This window comes from Solanum lycopersicum, chromosome 12 (assembly GCF_036512215.1).
Source record: "Solanum lycopersicum chromosome 12, SLM_r2.1".
Lineage (NCBI taxonomy): Eukaryota > Viridiplantae > Streptophyta > Magnoliopsida > Solanales > Solanaceae > Solanum > Solanum lycopersicum.
The window spans coordinates 51,066,797-51,079,025 of NC_090811.1; the positions used below are offsets into that span (position 1 = coordinate 51,066,797).

Here is a 12,229-nt window from a genome sequence, read left to right on the forward strand (position 1 = left end):
TCCAACTTAACCTCAACTCTCACTTGCTTTGTAATCTCTAGAACCTTCTGCTCTCTGTCCTTGTACAGGACAGACTCATCAAATGTCACGTCATAATGTCTCGGGATCTTTCTGTTCTTGTCATCCCAAAACCTGTAACCAAATAAATCAGAATTATAGCCTATGAAGTAACACTTCACAACCTTGGCATCAAGCATGTCTCTCTTTTCTTGATCAACATGAACATAAGCAGTGCAACCAAAAGTCCTCAAGTGTGAGTCCTTGAGTTCTTTTGTTGTCCACACCTCCTCTGGAATCTTGAACCCTAAAGGAACTGATGGTCCCCTGTTGATCAAGTATGCAGCTGTGCTCACAGCATCCGCCCAAAGTGTTTTGGGCAGCCCACAGTGTATCCTCATACTCCTTGCACGCTCATTCAATGTTCTGTTCATCCTCTCAGCAATTCCATTCTGCCTTGCCTTACTAGGAACTATTCTCATCAATCTGATTCCCTCAGCTGCGCAGAATGCATTGAACTCTAATTTGTCATACTCTCCTCCATTGTAAGACCTTAGGCATTTGACTTTCAAATCGGTCTGATTCTTAACTTGAGCTTTCCACTTCTTGAAAGTTGCAAACACATCTGACTTATGATTCAAGAAGTAAACCCATACCTTCCTGCTGAAATCATCAATGAAGGTAACATAGAATCTGGATCCTCCAAGTGATGATACTGGAGATGGTCCCCAAACATCTGTATGTACCATTTCCAACCGCACTTTCTTTTGCTCTCTAGGAATCTTTGTGAAGCTTACTCTTTTCTGTTTGCCAATAACACAACTCTCGCAAAGACCCATATCAACAGACTTCAGACCCTCTAATGCTCCTTTTGCAACCAGCATCTTCATTCCTTTAGTACTCATGTGTCCAAGTCTGTTGTGCCACAGACATGAACCGGAAGCACCTTCAGCAATAGCGTCCATATTTATACACCCTGCAGTGGTGTACAAGGTTTCAGATTTGGTGCCACGAGCTACTACCATAGCACCTTTCACGATCTTTCACGAACCTTTCCTAAACTCTGCTGCATATCCCGTGCTATCCAACTGACCAACAGAGATCAGATTTTTCTTGATCCCAGGAATATATCTAACATCCTCCAATGTCCACAGGTTTCCCGAGGTGGTCTTTATGCAAACATCCCTCTTTCCTTCAATCTCTAAGGCTTTATTGTCAGCATGATATACTTTTCCAAAATTTCCAGATTTGAAGTTTTGGAACAACTCCTTACTTGGAGACGAATGGAAATATGCACTAGAATCCAAAATCCATGATTCAACCGGGCTGTTCACACTAAGGATTAGAGCATCCCCAATGTCCTCTGCTAAATTTATAGAATCATTGTCATCTCCAAATTTTTGATTCTGTTTCTCCTTTGGCTTTGTACAGTTCGTTCGAAAGTGCCTTTTTTCTCCACAGTTCCAACAAGTCACGTTTGATCTGTTCAAGGATTTTCCTCGATTCTTTGATTTTGATCGACCATTTTGATTTTGGCCTCCCCCTTCGATCAACGTTGAGAGCACTTTCCGATGAATCTCCCACTTCTCGTTTGCGAATACTTTCGCTAAGAACAACATCACGGATTTCATCAAACCTCAGTTTCTCAGATCCACGGGAACTGCTAATCGCAGCAAAAATAGTATCCCAAAACTCGGGCAGAGATGACATTAAAATCAACGCCTTAATTTCATCTTCGAAATTAATATCCACAGAATTGAGTTGACTCACAATCATATTGAGCTCGTTTATATGATCAGAAACGGATCCATTCTCAGACATCTGTAAATTGAACAATCTACGCATCAAATATATCTGGTTCATAGCCGATGGTTTTTCATTCATGTTTGATAGTGCCTTAAACAGAACGGACGTTGTCTTCTCCTTCACGATGTTGAACGCCACGTTTCTTGACAAAGTCAACCGGATCAAACCTAAAGCCTGGCGATCCTTTAGTTTCCACTTCTCCTCCGTCATGGATTCCAGCTTCACCCCGGTCAATGGTTCGTGAAGATCTTTCTAGTACAGATAATCTTCGATCAACATCTTTCAGAAACTGAAATCGGATCCATCAAACTTCTCGATTCCAAGCTTCGAACTATCCATCTTCTGTGATCGTGTTCAATCTCCTTAGCTCTGATACCAGTTGTTAGGATCGAATTCACGCACACACACTAGATGAATGAAGAGCACAAGAACTTTCAAGAGAAAGAGATGAGATCTAGAGAGAGAAAGAGAAAATCCAATATTTCGTGGTAACACCCCGTGAGTAAACTTCCAATGGCGGTGAGGTATATTTATACTAATAAATCAGAGTATTTTTGGTTACAGAGAATAAATAGGAAAGTCTAAAATAGATAATAAATAGGAAAGCCTAAAATAGAGAATAAATAGGAAAGCCTAAAATTAATCAGGCTCCACTACTTAACATACAAGGTAACTTCTTTGTCAATGAACGACTTCTATAAGAAGCCATATGTTGTAGAAGCAAAAAGGTTCCTTTAGTAGCTAAAGCAGAATACAATGTGCCGTTTTTGCCAAAAAGAAGCCATCACCTTCACCATCATCACCACCTCCATATCATAAACTTCCATCTTTCACGTTCAATATGCATGTTTCATTTAAGTCCTTCAGCTCAACACATATAGCCCATAAGGTTCTCATATTTTGAGTTAGACAGCATGATATCTTAAAATTAATTCACAAATTATCTCATTTTGTTCTCTGTCCTAATTCGGATTATAGTTGTATTATCACTAAAATTTATTTTGAATGTTCCAAGAGATCTATTCAATTGAATACAAGTTGATTTATTAAATGTTTACGGAAAAAAAGCTTATATATTTCATCGAATTTTGAGATAAAAAAGTTTATTTATGTCATTATCAAAGTTAGATTGATCTATATATATCATTTTTGTTTTTAAAAAACTCATCCGTTATGCTTTTAAAAATGCCCCTTTTTAATTTTGCAGCTGTAAATCATTTTAGCTGCTATTTAGATTACTACTTCAATTAGCGGCATACATTATAATTTATGTGTATTTATGGGCAATTTGTATATTTTAAGTTGCATTTTAATCATGAGAATTAACGGCATTTAGCGGTTTAGTGAATTAAGTGGTGGTTATCCAATTACCAAATAGTAAAACAAACATAAAATTAATTTGTGATATATATTAGAAAAATAATTGTTTAATATTAGTGACTGATTAGACGTGTTTATTTGGATTCATGTAAATTCATGGTTTGGGTAAATGTAATAGTGGTTTACGTGACTTTATAGCGCTTATTTATGTGCATTTAACGACAACATTCTATGAGAATTTGGTGGCAATATTTATGAGAATTCTGTAGCGTTTAGATGAATGCAACAAGAATTTAGTGTAGTGTTTAGGTGAATGCAACAAGAATTTAGGTATCGGGTTCGCGCCGTGGGTATAGAGAAAATTCGATTGGAAATGTTGTTGACACTCAATTTTGACCTAACATTTTTAAAATTCGTGATTTTTAGGTTTATATATCTTTTATAATTTAAAATAAGTTTATTAACAACTATCCTAATTTGTCGAATTTTAGACTTTTTTTATTAGTTAATTTTAAATACATTTTTCCATAGCGGTTTGAATACATTCAAATATTTGTTTTTATCTTTATCTTTATCAAATCATTATTTTTGCTAAATTCGTGTCATTAGTTTATTACATTTTTTTACATTCATTTTTAATCGTTACATTTGTTCATATTTATTTATATATTTTTACACAATATAAAAAATTATTTAAAATACGAATATATTTAACTACATAATTACAATTTTGGGTCTGAATCTCAAGCCCACACATTTGGTCCATTGCATAAGTTATTTCTTCTATTTAAATTTAGATGAGGTGAGAAATAGGGGGGAATTGATATTAGGGTTATAAAAATTTTAAGAATTTATCTCAAGAAAGGGTTCCACTAGTTAATGATTTTTGGGTTGCCTCCATCCCGGAATTCGGCGAAGCTCCGGCAACCAAAAGCCCAAACTATTTTTGTTTTTCTTTTCACTGTTTTAAAAGATCTACCAGCTAGCAACTTAAAAATGGAATCAAAACCATACTGAATTTTTTGGTGAACTTTTGTTTATTGTTTCGGACGAGCTTTAGCTGCAGCAAACATCATGCTCGCAAAACAACCACCTAAAACCCCATCTCCATGGACGGCTGGAAAAACAGCAACCAAACAATCCCATTGTTTTTTTCTTCTCCGACCCCCACCCATTGACCTTCAAACCGACCGGAAAACCACCAACGAAGTCTTCCTCCGAAACACGACCCAACAGCCTCATTCACGCCACCTCCAACCACCACGAAGCTCAACCAAACAGACCCATTTCCTCCCTTCATCTTTTCTTCTCCGACCCAATACCACCAGTAATCGAGCAAAATCAAACCCATCACCCTTCTTTGATCAAAGCCGAAACAACCGACAACCACCCGACCAAACTCTATCTCGGGCGAAAACCCCATTTTGAATCAACTCAGCTGCTCTCCATTCCTTGCCTTCCACTTCTCTTTTTTAATTTTCTATTTGTTTTGTAGTTTATTGACATTCCCGAGCTCTTACGAAACCCAAGTCTAGCTGGCAAACTCAAAGTTTCAACTGAACAATAGTTCACCACAACAAACTCGAGCTCCGGCGAAACCAATCGAGCTCCGAGCTCCCCTCCGACGAGGTTTATTACTCTACATCTTTTGTTTATTCTATTTTCAGTTCTTCTTGATTGTGTTTATTCTTCCTCTTATTTGTGAAAATATTTTTGTAACTGTTGTTTATTTTTATGATGATGGGATTGTATAATTTGGTGGAGTAATGTTCCTGTTGATTTTATTATTGTTTTTTTTCTATTGTTGTTGTTTTTTGTTAGCCTTATTTTATTATTTTTTATGGGTTAGTTATTTTGTATTAAGTTGCTCAAAAATTGTCTTAGTGATTCTTTTTTTCTAAAAAAATGTTTCCAAGTAGCAATGACTCTGTTCCAGCTAAATTCAAGCACAAGATTGTTGACAGAAGTTTAAAACTCAAACAATATCATTGTGATTTTTTTATTTTGTTTTTATTCCTATTTCTAAGTCTATTACAAATTTGTTGGGTTTTGTGTTTTCGAAATGCTTAATATTTTATTTATCAATTTATTTTTTATTTGTGTTTTACCTCATTTTCTTTATTGATAGCATGTTGTGATGTTTCCTTAAACCTTGTGCATTATTTTAATAATAATTTGATTTTATACTAGTTTGCCGTTGTGATTTATTGTTTGTAAGGCTGCCCTATCTTATTATTAAACTAGGGAACATGTCCGCGCTTCGCGCGCGGATTAATTAATGTGGTAGGAATTTTTTTCTTGTAGATGTATTATATGATTATATTATTTGAGCATATCATTTTGTTTTCGTTTGAAATGATGATACATGATGAAACATATGAACTTTAGTATCTATTTAATGAGAATAATACATTGTTAATGAATAAATTTTAGAATATATACTGTTACAAAATTATTTTTTTTGATTGCTAAAATATCTATAGATTTACATCAAATAAGACATATCATTATTTATTAGATTGATGGTTAGAGAATATATTTTCTGATCATAATTTATATTGATTATTTGGGGGCGATCCTTATTTGTCTTATCTATTGTAGTACTTCTGTATATGTTTCAGGAATTGAAAGAAGGTTAATGTTGAACGATGATGTTTTTTACCTTAGGAACTAAAATAAATAAATTTAAAAAAACAGTTGTTTTTGCGAATGTGAGTACTCTAACTTCTGAGACAGATCAACTTTTAAGAATCACTGAAATTATGATGCTTAGTTGCACTCACCATGTCGAGCTCCAACAATAGAGAACCCAAATTAGTAATACCGCATAAAATATAACACAACTCCTCCCATTTCCATCTTGTTAAGCATGAATAGGTCTTTGCAATACTAAATGCAGTTCACTTAATAAGGTTTCGTTCTTGCCTTTTCCTATCCGACTGCCTGTTTTTTTTATAAATAATTTGCAATATGTTGTTATCCTCTTCAACAACACAAATCCAAAAGAGAATGTGACATCAAATACCTCTATGTGTTAAGTTTTATAGTTAAAGACAACTTATGGAAGACAATTTTAAGAAACTAAGTCATCTATGATTAAATATCCACTTAAATTACAGTTTATGTTAGCACCTCAATGTCGTCATTCCAATACTAATAAATAATATGTAGATCTATATATTCTCATGTATTTAACACTTCCCATTCTAATTTAATGAAAAACTACCAGCTGGGAAGAATTAGCTCATTTTAATTTTGCAATAATAAGTGGCTGTAAAATGAATAGTAGGAAAGAGTACAACTCTGTACGTATGACTAGATAGCAAGCACCAAAGGAATGAATTGAGAAACATGGGAACTGATATATGGATATATAATTGAAGAAGAAAAATATATGATTTTGTTGACAGTGACATCATATGAACACAACGAAATAGATTAATAATATAAGTTGTCTAAGGTTGGATAAAACCATACAAGTATGAAAATCATAACTACGGACAACTTGGAGCTACTTATTAAACTAAACTTAAAATGGTAAAAGGACGAAATAACTTAACTAAGCTCAAAGGTGGCTAGTTATTATACTAAAGTGTAAATTATAATAGGACGAAACAACTAAACTTAGCTAAAAAAACAGAAAACAATCAGAAGCAACAATTATCGCTCTACTTCTTCAACTTATTTGTGTGATGCACACTTATTCCTCGTCATTTATGACCAACAATAATCCCTTTACTTATTGACCTTATTTGTGTCTTGAACGCTTAATTCCTCATCATCTATTATTTGGTTTCTTCATTTTCTACTCTTAGCACCATTAGTTACATGTACTTCATCCTCATAATCTTCCAAGTCAGTACACATCAACAGATACCTGATTGTTCTTCAAAAAGTAAATTTATCAACATATTTATTAACCATGTTAATCTTAAAATGATTTGAATTTTTATATTAAAACATTAAATGTAATTACCATCTGTTTGGTCAATCCGTTGGTTCCCTAATCTTTTGGGTCAGTTTCATTTTTGGATAAGTTCTTCCCCTAGAAGAAGAACAGTATGAAAAATAAATTACAAAGTAAACGTAATTGTAAATTACAAACTCATAGTCTATATTGCAATACCTTTTCTTCTTTCCTTAGTTTGTATTGTACTTCCAAATTATCATCTGGAATCCAAAGCTTTGATATTGTAAAATTCTCAAGAACTCTTTCAAATTATAGTGATTTAATCTCAGTTAAAAAAAAATTCTTTCCCGCAAAGGCTTTGGACTTGGACAGGCACATCATTGTTAGCTGTAGTAAGCTTGTTGAACAACTTGTGAGCTGATGTATCAAGAAGTTTTTCAGCCACCGGATTAAATAAGATAAAAGTAGTGTCTCCAGTCCTATCTGTCACTTTTAGGTGTATCTTGTACCTATGTTTACATAATAAGTTAGATTCATTCACAACATATAAAAACCTAATTCACAGTCCTTCGTAAATGGTTACCTGACCAAAGGAAATTTGCAATCTTTGTTGAAATTGTGGCATCGATAAATACTATTTGTTGGTTCAATCTTCTTTGAGCACACATTGCATGAAATGTAGTACCAACCAAAATAGTTATGTATTTCTATTATCTTGCTCTTCACTGTAACAATGTATTCCTACAATTTTAATTAAATATCATGAAATAGTGTAATGATCATATTTAAATGGTAAACCAATTATGTGAGAAGCGTAATAAGAAAAGAACCTGTAGTTCAGAGCTCCACTCAGCCTCCAGCAACTCCTTAATGTCCATACGGTTCAAAAACATCTCTTCCTCACGAGGAAGACTGTTAACATTAGAGCTTTTTATAATTTGAACTTCATTGGACATGGTGGAAAATTTTGGAGCCAAAGATCTTATGTAATCTATATCAAGATTCACATATATTTTGCTTGCATAGGTGGTGGAGAAGCTAACCTCACCTATTGGGTTAAAAATGAAAGCATGTCATTTCTTTAAAACGCTTGGAGTTAAATTGCTAGTAAGTACAACTAAATCTATAACAATTACCACGAAATTCCTTCACTGTTGTAGAAGTCACTATCACTATATATGGGCCAGCATCATTGTTATACAAATAAGGACAAAACTTCTCCCCAAATTCTTCCCATAATGTAATTTTTGCTTTAGCCAAACTATGCATAGAAACCATAAATCAATGATCAAATAATTTTATGGTAAGGAGATAACAAAGTAAAACAACTTAAAATGAGATGAGTGACTTACTAATCAGTAAGAATGTAGATATCCCTCTTCTTCCATTTTGAACCAACACTCTCGATATCACCAATTCCATATAAACAACTAACAATATCTACGAAAATTGAAGAGGAAGATTCATATGCAAGTGTTGTATTTGAATAGTTTAGGCAATTTTTTTAGCATTTACACGTAAATAAGCAACCAACCAACCACATCTACGATTATTGAAGATGAAGAATCGTATATAAGACTCACATTCGAACAGTTTAGGGTTAGATCATCAATCTGTATTGTGATAGGCACCAGTTAAATTTCAATGCCTAATTTATTCATAGTCTTTCTTTTCCTTCCTTTTTATTTCTCTTGAATATAGCTTTTGAAATGATGAAGTTATTCCTTTTTCAATATTATTGATTTTACTAAGTATGTGATAGAAATTTTAAAATATATATGAAGGTCATGAATGTCATAAAACACAATACCATGAGTTTTTTATTAATAAATTGTGCAGTTAAGTATAACTTTAAATTTAATCGGTAAGACTTTAAATATAAATATAGACCTGATAAGACAATGTTGTTGTTCACCCTTGAGTCAATTACATCTGGATTAATAAATTCAAAACCGTTTACTGGAATTTCAACAATATCTTCAGACAAATTCTTCATTGCAGTTCAGGCAAAGAAAATGATTTTTAATGAGTTTTGAATAGGTCTATATCCCCCAATGCGTTCAACAACTTTGAAGTTCTTGATGATAAATACAGAGCCTTCATTCAACTTGTCTTTGAACCTGTTAACCTGATTTTTTCTAATTATACCACGCATCAAATTACCCTGATAGAAGAAGTAATTAGTAAGTAATTTGATAATGAAACTACCCAAAAAATATGATATTTGGTAAATGAATCAATCGATAAATATCATATCCATACTGATAAGCTCACCATTTTTCTTGAGATTAATGACGCTTTACATTCTACAAATTCTTACTCTTATTGTAAAATCATCTGTACCAGTAACCAATTCTGAAAGAAAAGAAATCGTCATTGTTAAAACTCAATTAAAAGAAACAGAGACAATGTAAATTTGAATATGGGAATGATTCACTACCCATGTATATATACTACAAGAATTAGGGTTATGAAAGGGGAGAGTAAATCAGTAGAGTAATTAGCAGAGCAATTATCACAGCTTAATACACAATTAATTAGCAGAGCAATTATCACAGATTAATACACAATTTAATACATTAGAGTTACAAATAAGGAATATAAAACAATGAGTTTTATGGAAACCTGTCTCTTAGATTCTTGGGAGGTAGAAGGTTGATAGTAGATATGAGAAGAACGTTCTTGAGAGGGAGAAGCTCAGCGAGAATTGGATACGTTTGGATGTTCTTAAAACGGCTGAATTGGGTCATTATAGTCATGTATATTAAATTGGCTCATTTAATTTGGATAGATAGGACTGGGTTTTATTGTAATTAAATATTATTTGTAATTAATAGGTGAAATATGGGCTGGAGGTAATCAATTATATTGTGGGGTAATTTTTATGTGATTTATTTATCTATTATATGGTGAAATATTACGAATCAATAATGGATACGTAGTTTAGCACTTCCATAGTAACACAAGTCAAAGAGATTACAAAGTAGTACACATTAATGAGTTTAATCATTTCGAAATTGCATTTGTCTAGATTTACCTACCAAAAGTCCGATATGACACATATTGTCGCCAAGAGATTTCAGGTCGAGTATGAGACTCTGTCGTATATTCTAACCTAAATAAGCATGACTTGTCTGATAAGAAAATGGCCTAAATTATATTTGTCTTTATCAGATTTTCATGAGCTACATATGGACTATATTGGAGTCTTATCGTATTGCAACTTTTCTTGTTCACAACGTTAAAGATTGTTTTTTCCTCAACCTTAAACCTGAACTGGAAAACATGGAGAAAGAACTTATTTTCAGAAAACGATAACAAAGCATTCCAAAAGTGCAAATGAAAGAAACTGTTTGTTGTATATGCAAATTAGAACTACTTAGGATTATGGCAAAAAGATCAAATATTTCCAAACCACCACATGGTCATAAGTGTACACAACCCTATATAACCGAACATTTTTTGCATATGTACTCCTTTTTCTTCCTCACTTGTTTCCTGCAATATCGCAAAAAGATAGACACAAGTTGAACAAAGTTCAACTATGTTCTTAATATTGATACTATCATTATATAACTTCTTTAACCTTGTGCAATCTTTTCAATGTACTTTCTGTATCCAGTATTTCTGATATACCATTGGACAGTCATTCTCTGTGAAAAAATCTTGATGGCTTCTCTTGTTCATTTTTTAAGGCTTTCTTTGGGTTTTTCCTGTTTCTGATTATGTTTTGGTGATTTTGCAATTTCATTTTACATTACTGATGGCAAACAAATATCTACTGCTTCTTCTAGCATCACAGTTTGCAATGTTATTACTGACATGGTAGATGTGCACTAGCTGGTTGCCTAAAAGTACTTACCTTGTGTTCTTTTCTAGGAAATTTATGTGTTTCCACTTTCCATTTGATGACCATTCAGAAAGTATAACGTAATAAAGTAAATATGATTTGTAATTGGAATATGGAAGCAGCTGTTAAATTCTAGTGCAAAAAAAATGAAAATGTGTTGTGCGTGGACAGTACTGCAACTGCAAATATAAGGTAATCACGTAGTACGAAATACATTTTAAACTGGCGCCTAGAACTGCAATTAACATATATTGTACAGATACTTTGTATCAACATGTCGAGGTTATGTTTGGATCAAGTTAATTGACCCTACAATTCTCCAGCTTACGTTTTAGATGTGTACATATTCTGAATTTAATTGTATTGGCAACTCTATACTCAAGAAAATTTCATCCGTAAAGTCTATCTACTAAGGAAGTATTATGTGGCACCTAACATTATCCAACACCCATTGTTAGTGACAGAATGATAGTTTAGAGATTAAGGACGTAATGATTCCTTGGTATCCAAAAAGAGAATCTAAAGAGAGATATAAAGAATAAATACCCGAAGGCATAAAATCTAATGACTAACCTCATAATCACTGTCAAACAGACAACGTTTCAACAACACAAATATGCGAGGCTGCAGCATATTAAAGAAACAGTTTTAAAGTCAAAATGCAACATTCATCCATGACGCAAACTGAAACCAGAACAATTCTACCTTTAATGAATCAACCAAGGCACCAAGCTTTGCTAAGGTGCTCACTGCACTGGCCCGAACCGTTGTGTTTTCAAGTATCACCCGATTATATATGTATCGAATGTACTTACTGGGATCAGAGGTCTTAGGTCATTCATTTCCAAGAAAGTGTAGTATCTATGGATAGATTGAGGTGAGAAATAAATAAATACAACATCACATAAATCAAATGAAAACAAAAATTACAAAGAAATAATGTGGATAGACAATAAAACCAGGATTAGCAAGAATAGAGGAAATTAACCTGAGTAGAAAGATATGTAAATTCACAGTCCTCGATGAATTCACATAGGTAAAGCAATCCACCTTCTTTAGCGTCTGGGATATCTCTACTCGGGATCACAATCGAATTAACAATAGCCTTCTTGTACTCAAATCCACCTTCTTCCCTCAAAATATTGCTCAAGAAATTCTTCCTATTGTTGTTAAAAACACACACACACAAAATCCATGTCACGTGACTGTTAAAAAGTAATAAAAAAAGATGTCTCCCCCTCTCCCCCCTGTTTTTTGCATGTTAAGCCTTGCATACATATATTATATTCTAATATCTAGGTTTTTAAGACAAGTCCATGATTACTCATAATGATCTGTACTTAAGG

At 33.3% G+C, this 12,229-nt stretch overlaps 1 protein-coding gene across 1 annotated transcript; it reads right to left on the reverse strand.

The window, feature by feature from the left end:
• Positions 1-7,358: 7,358 nt before the first annotated feature.
• LOC138340413 (replication protein A 70 kDa DNA-binding subunit D-like) lies at positions 7,359-9,410 on the reverse strand. Its single transcript, XM_069292136.1, has 8 exons — positions 9,354-9,410; positions 9,126-9,197; positions 8,924-9,023; positions 8,386-8,473; positions 8,170-8,294; positions 7,864-8,081; positions 7,617-7,774; positions 7,359-7,542 (listed from the first exon to the last, which is right to left on the reverse strand). The coding sequence occupies exons 1-8, from the start codon at positions 9,408-9,410 to the stop codon at positions 7,359-7,361; spliced, it is 1,002 nt and encodes a 333-aa protein (XP_069148237.1).
• Between the last annotated feature and the right edge of the window lie 2,819 nt (positions 9,411-12,229).

Excerpts from the sequence above, each read along its gene's own strand:
- LOC138340413 (XM_069292136.1), bottom strand. The coding sequence starts at position 9,410 with ATGACGATTTCTTTTCTTTCAGAATTGGTTACTGGTACAGATGATTTT. Across the intron at positions 9,198-9,353 it reads CAGATGATTTTACAATAAGA|GGTAATTTGATGCGTGGTAT; the intron begins GTAAGAATTTGT and ends TTCTTCTATCAG. Across the intron at positions 8,295-8,385 it reads ATCTACATTCTTACTGATTA|TTTGGCTAAAGCAAAAATTA; the intron begins GTAAGTCACTCA and ends TTCTATGCATAG.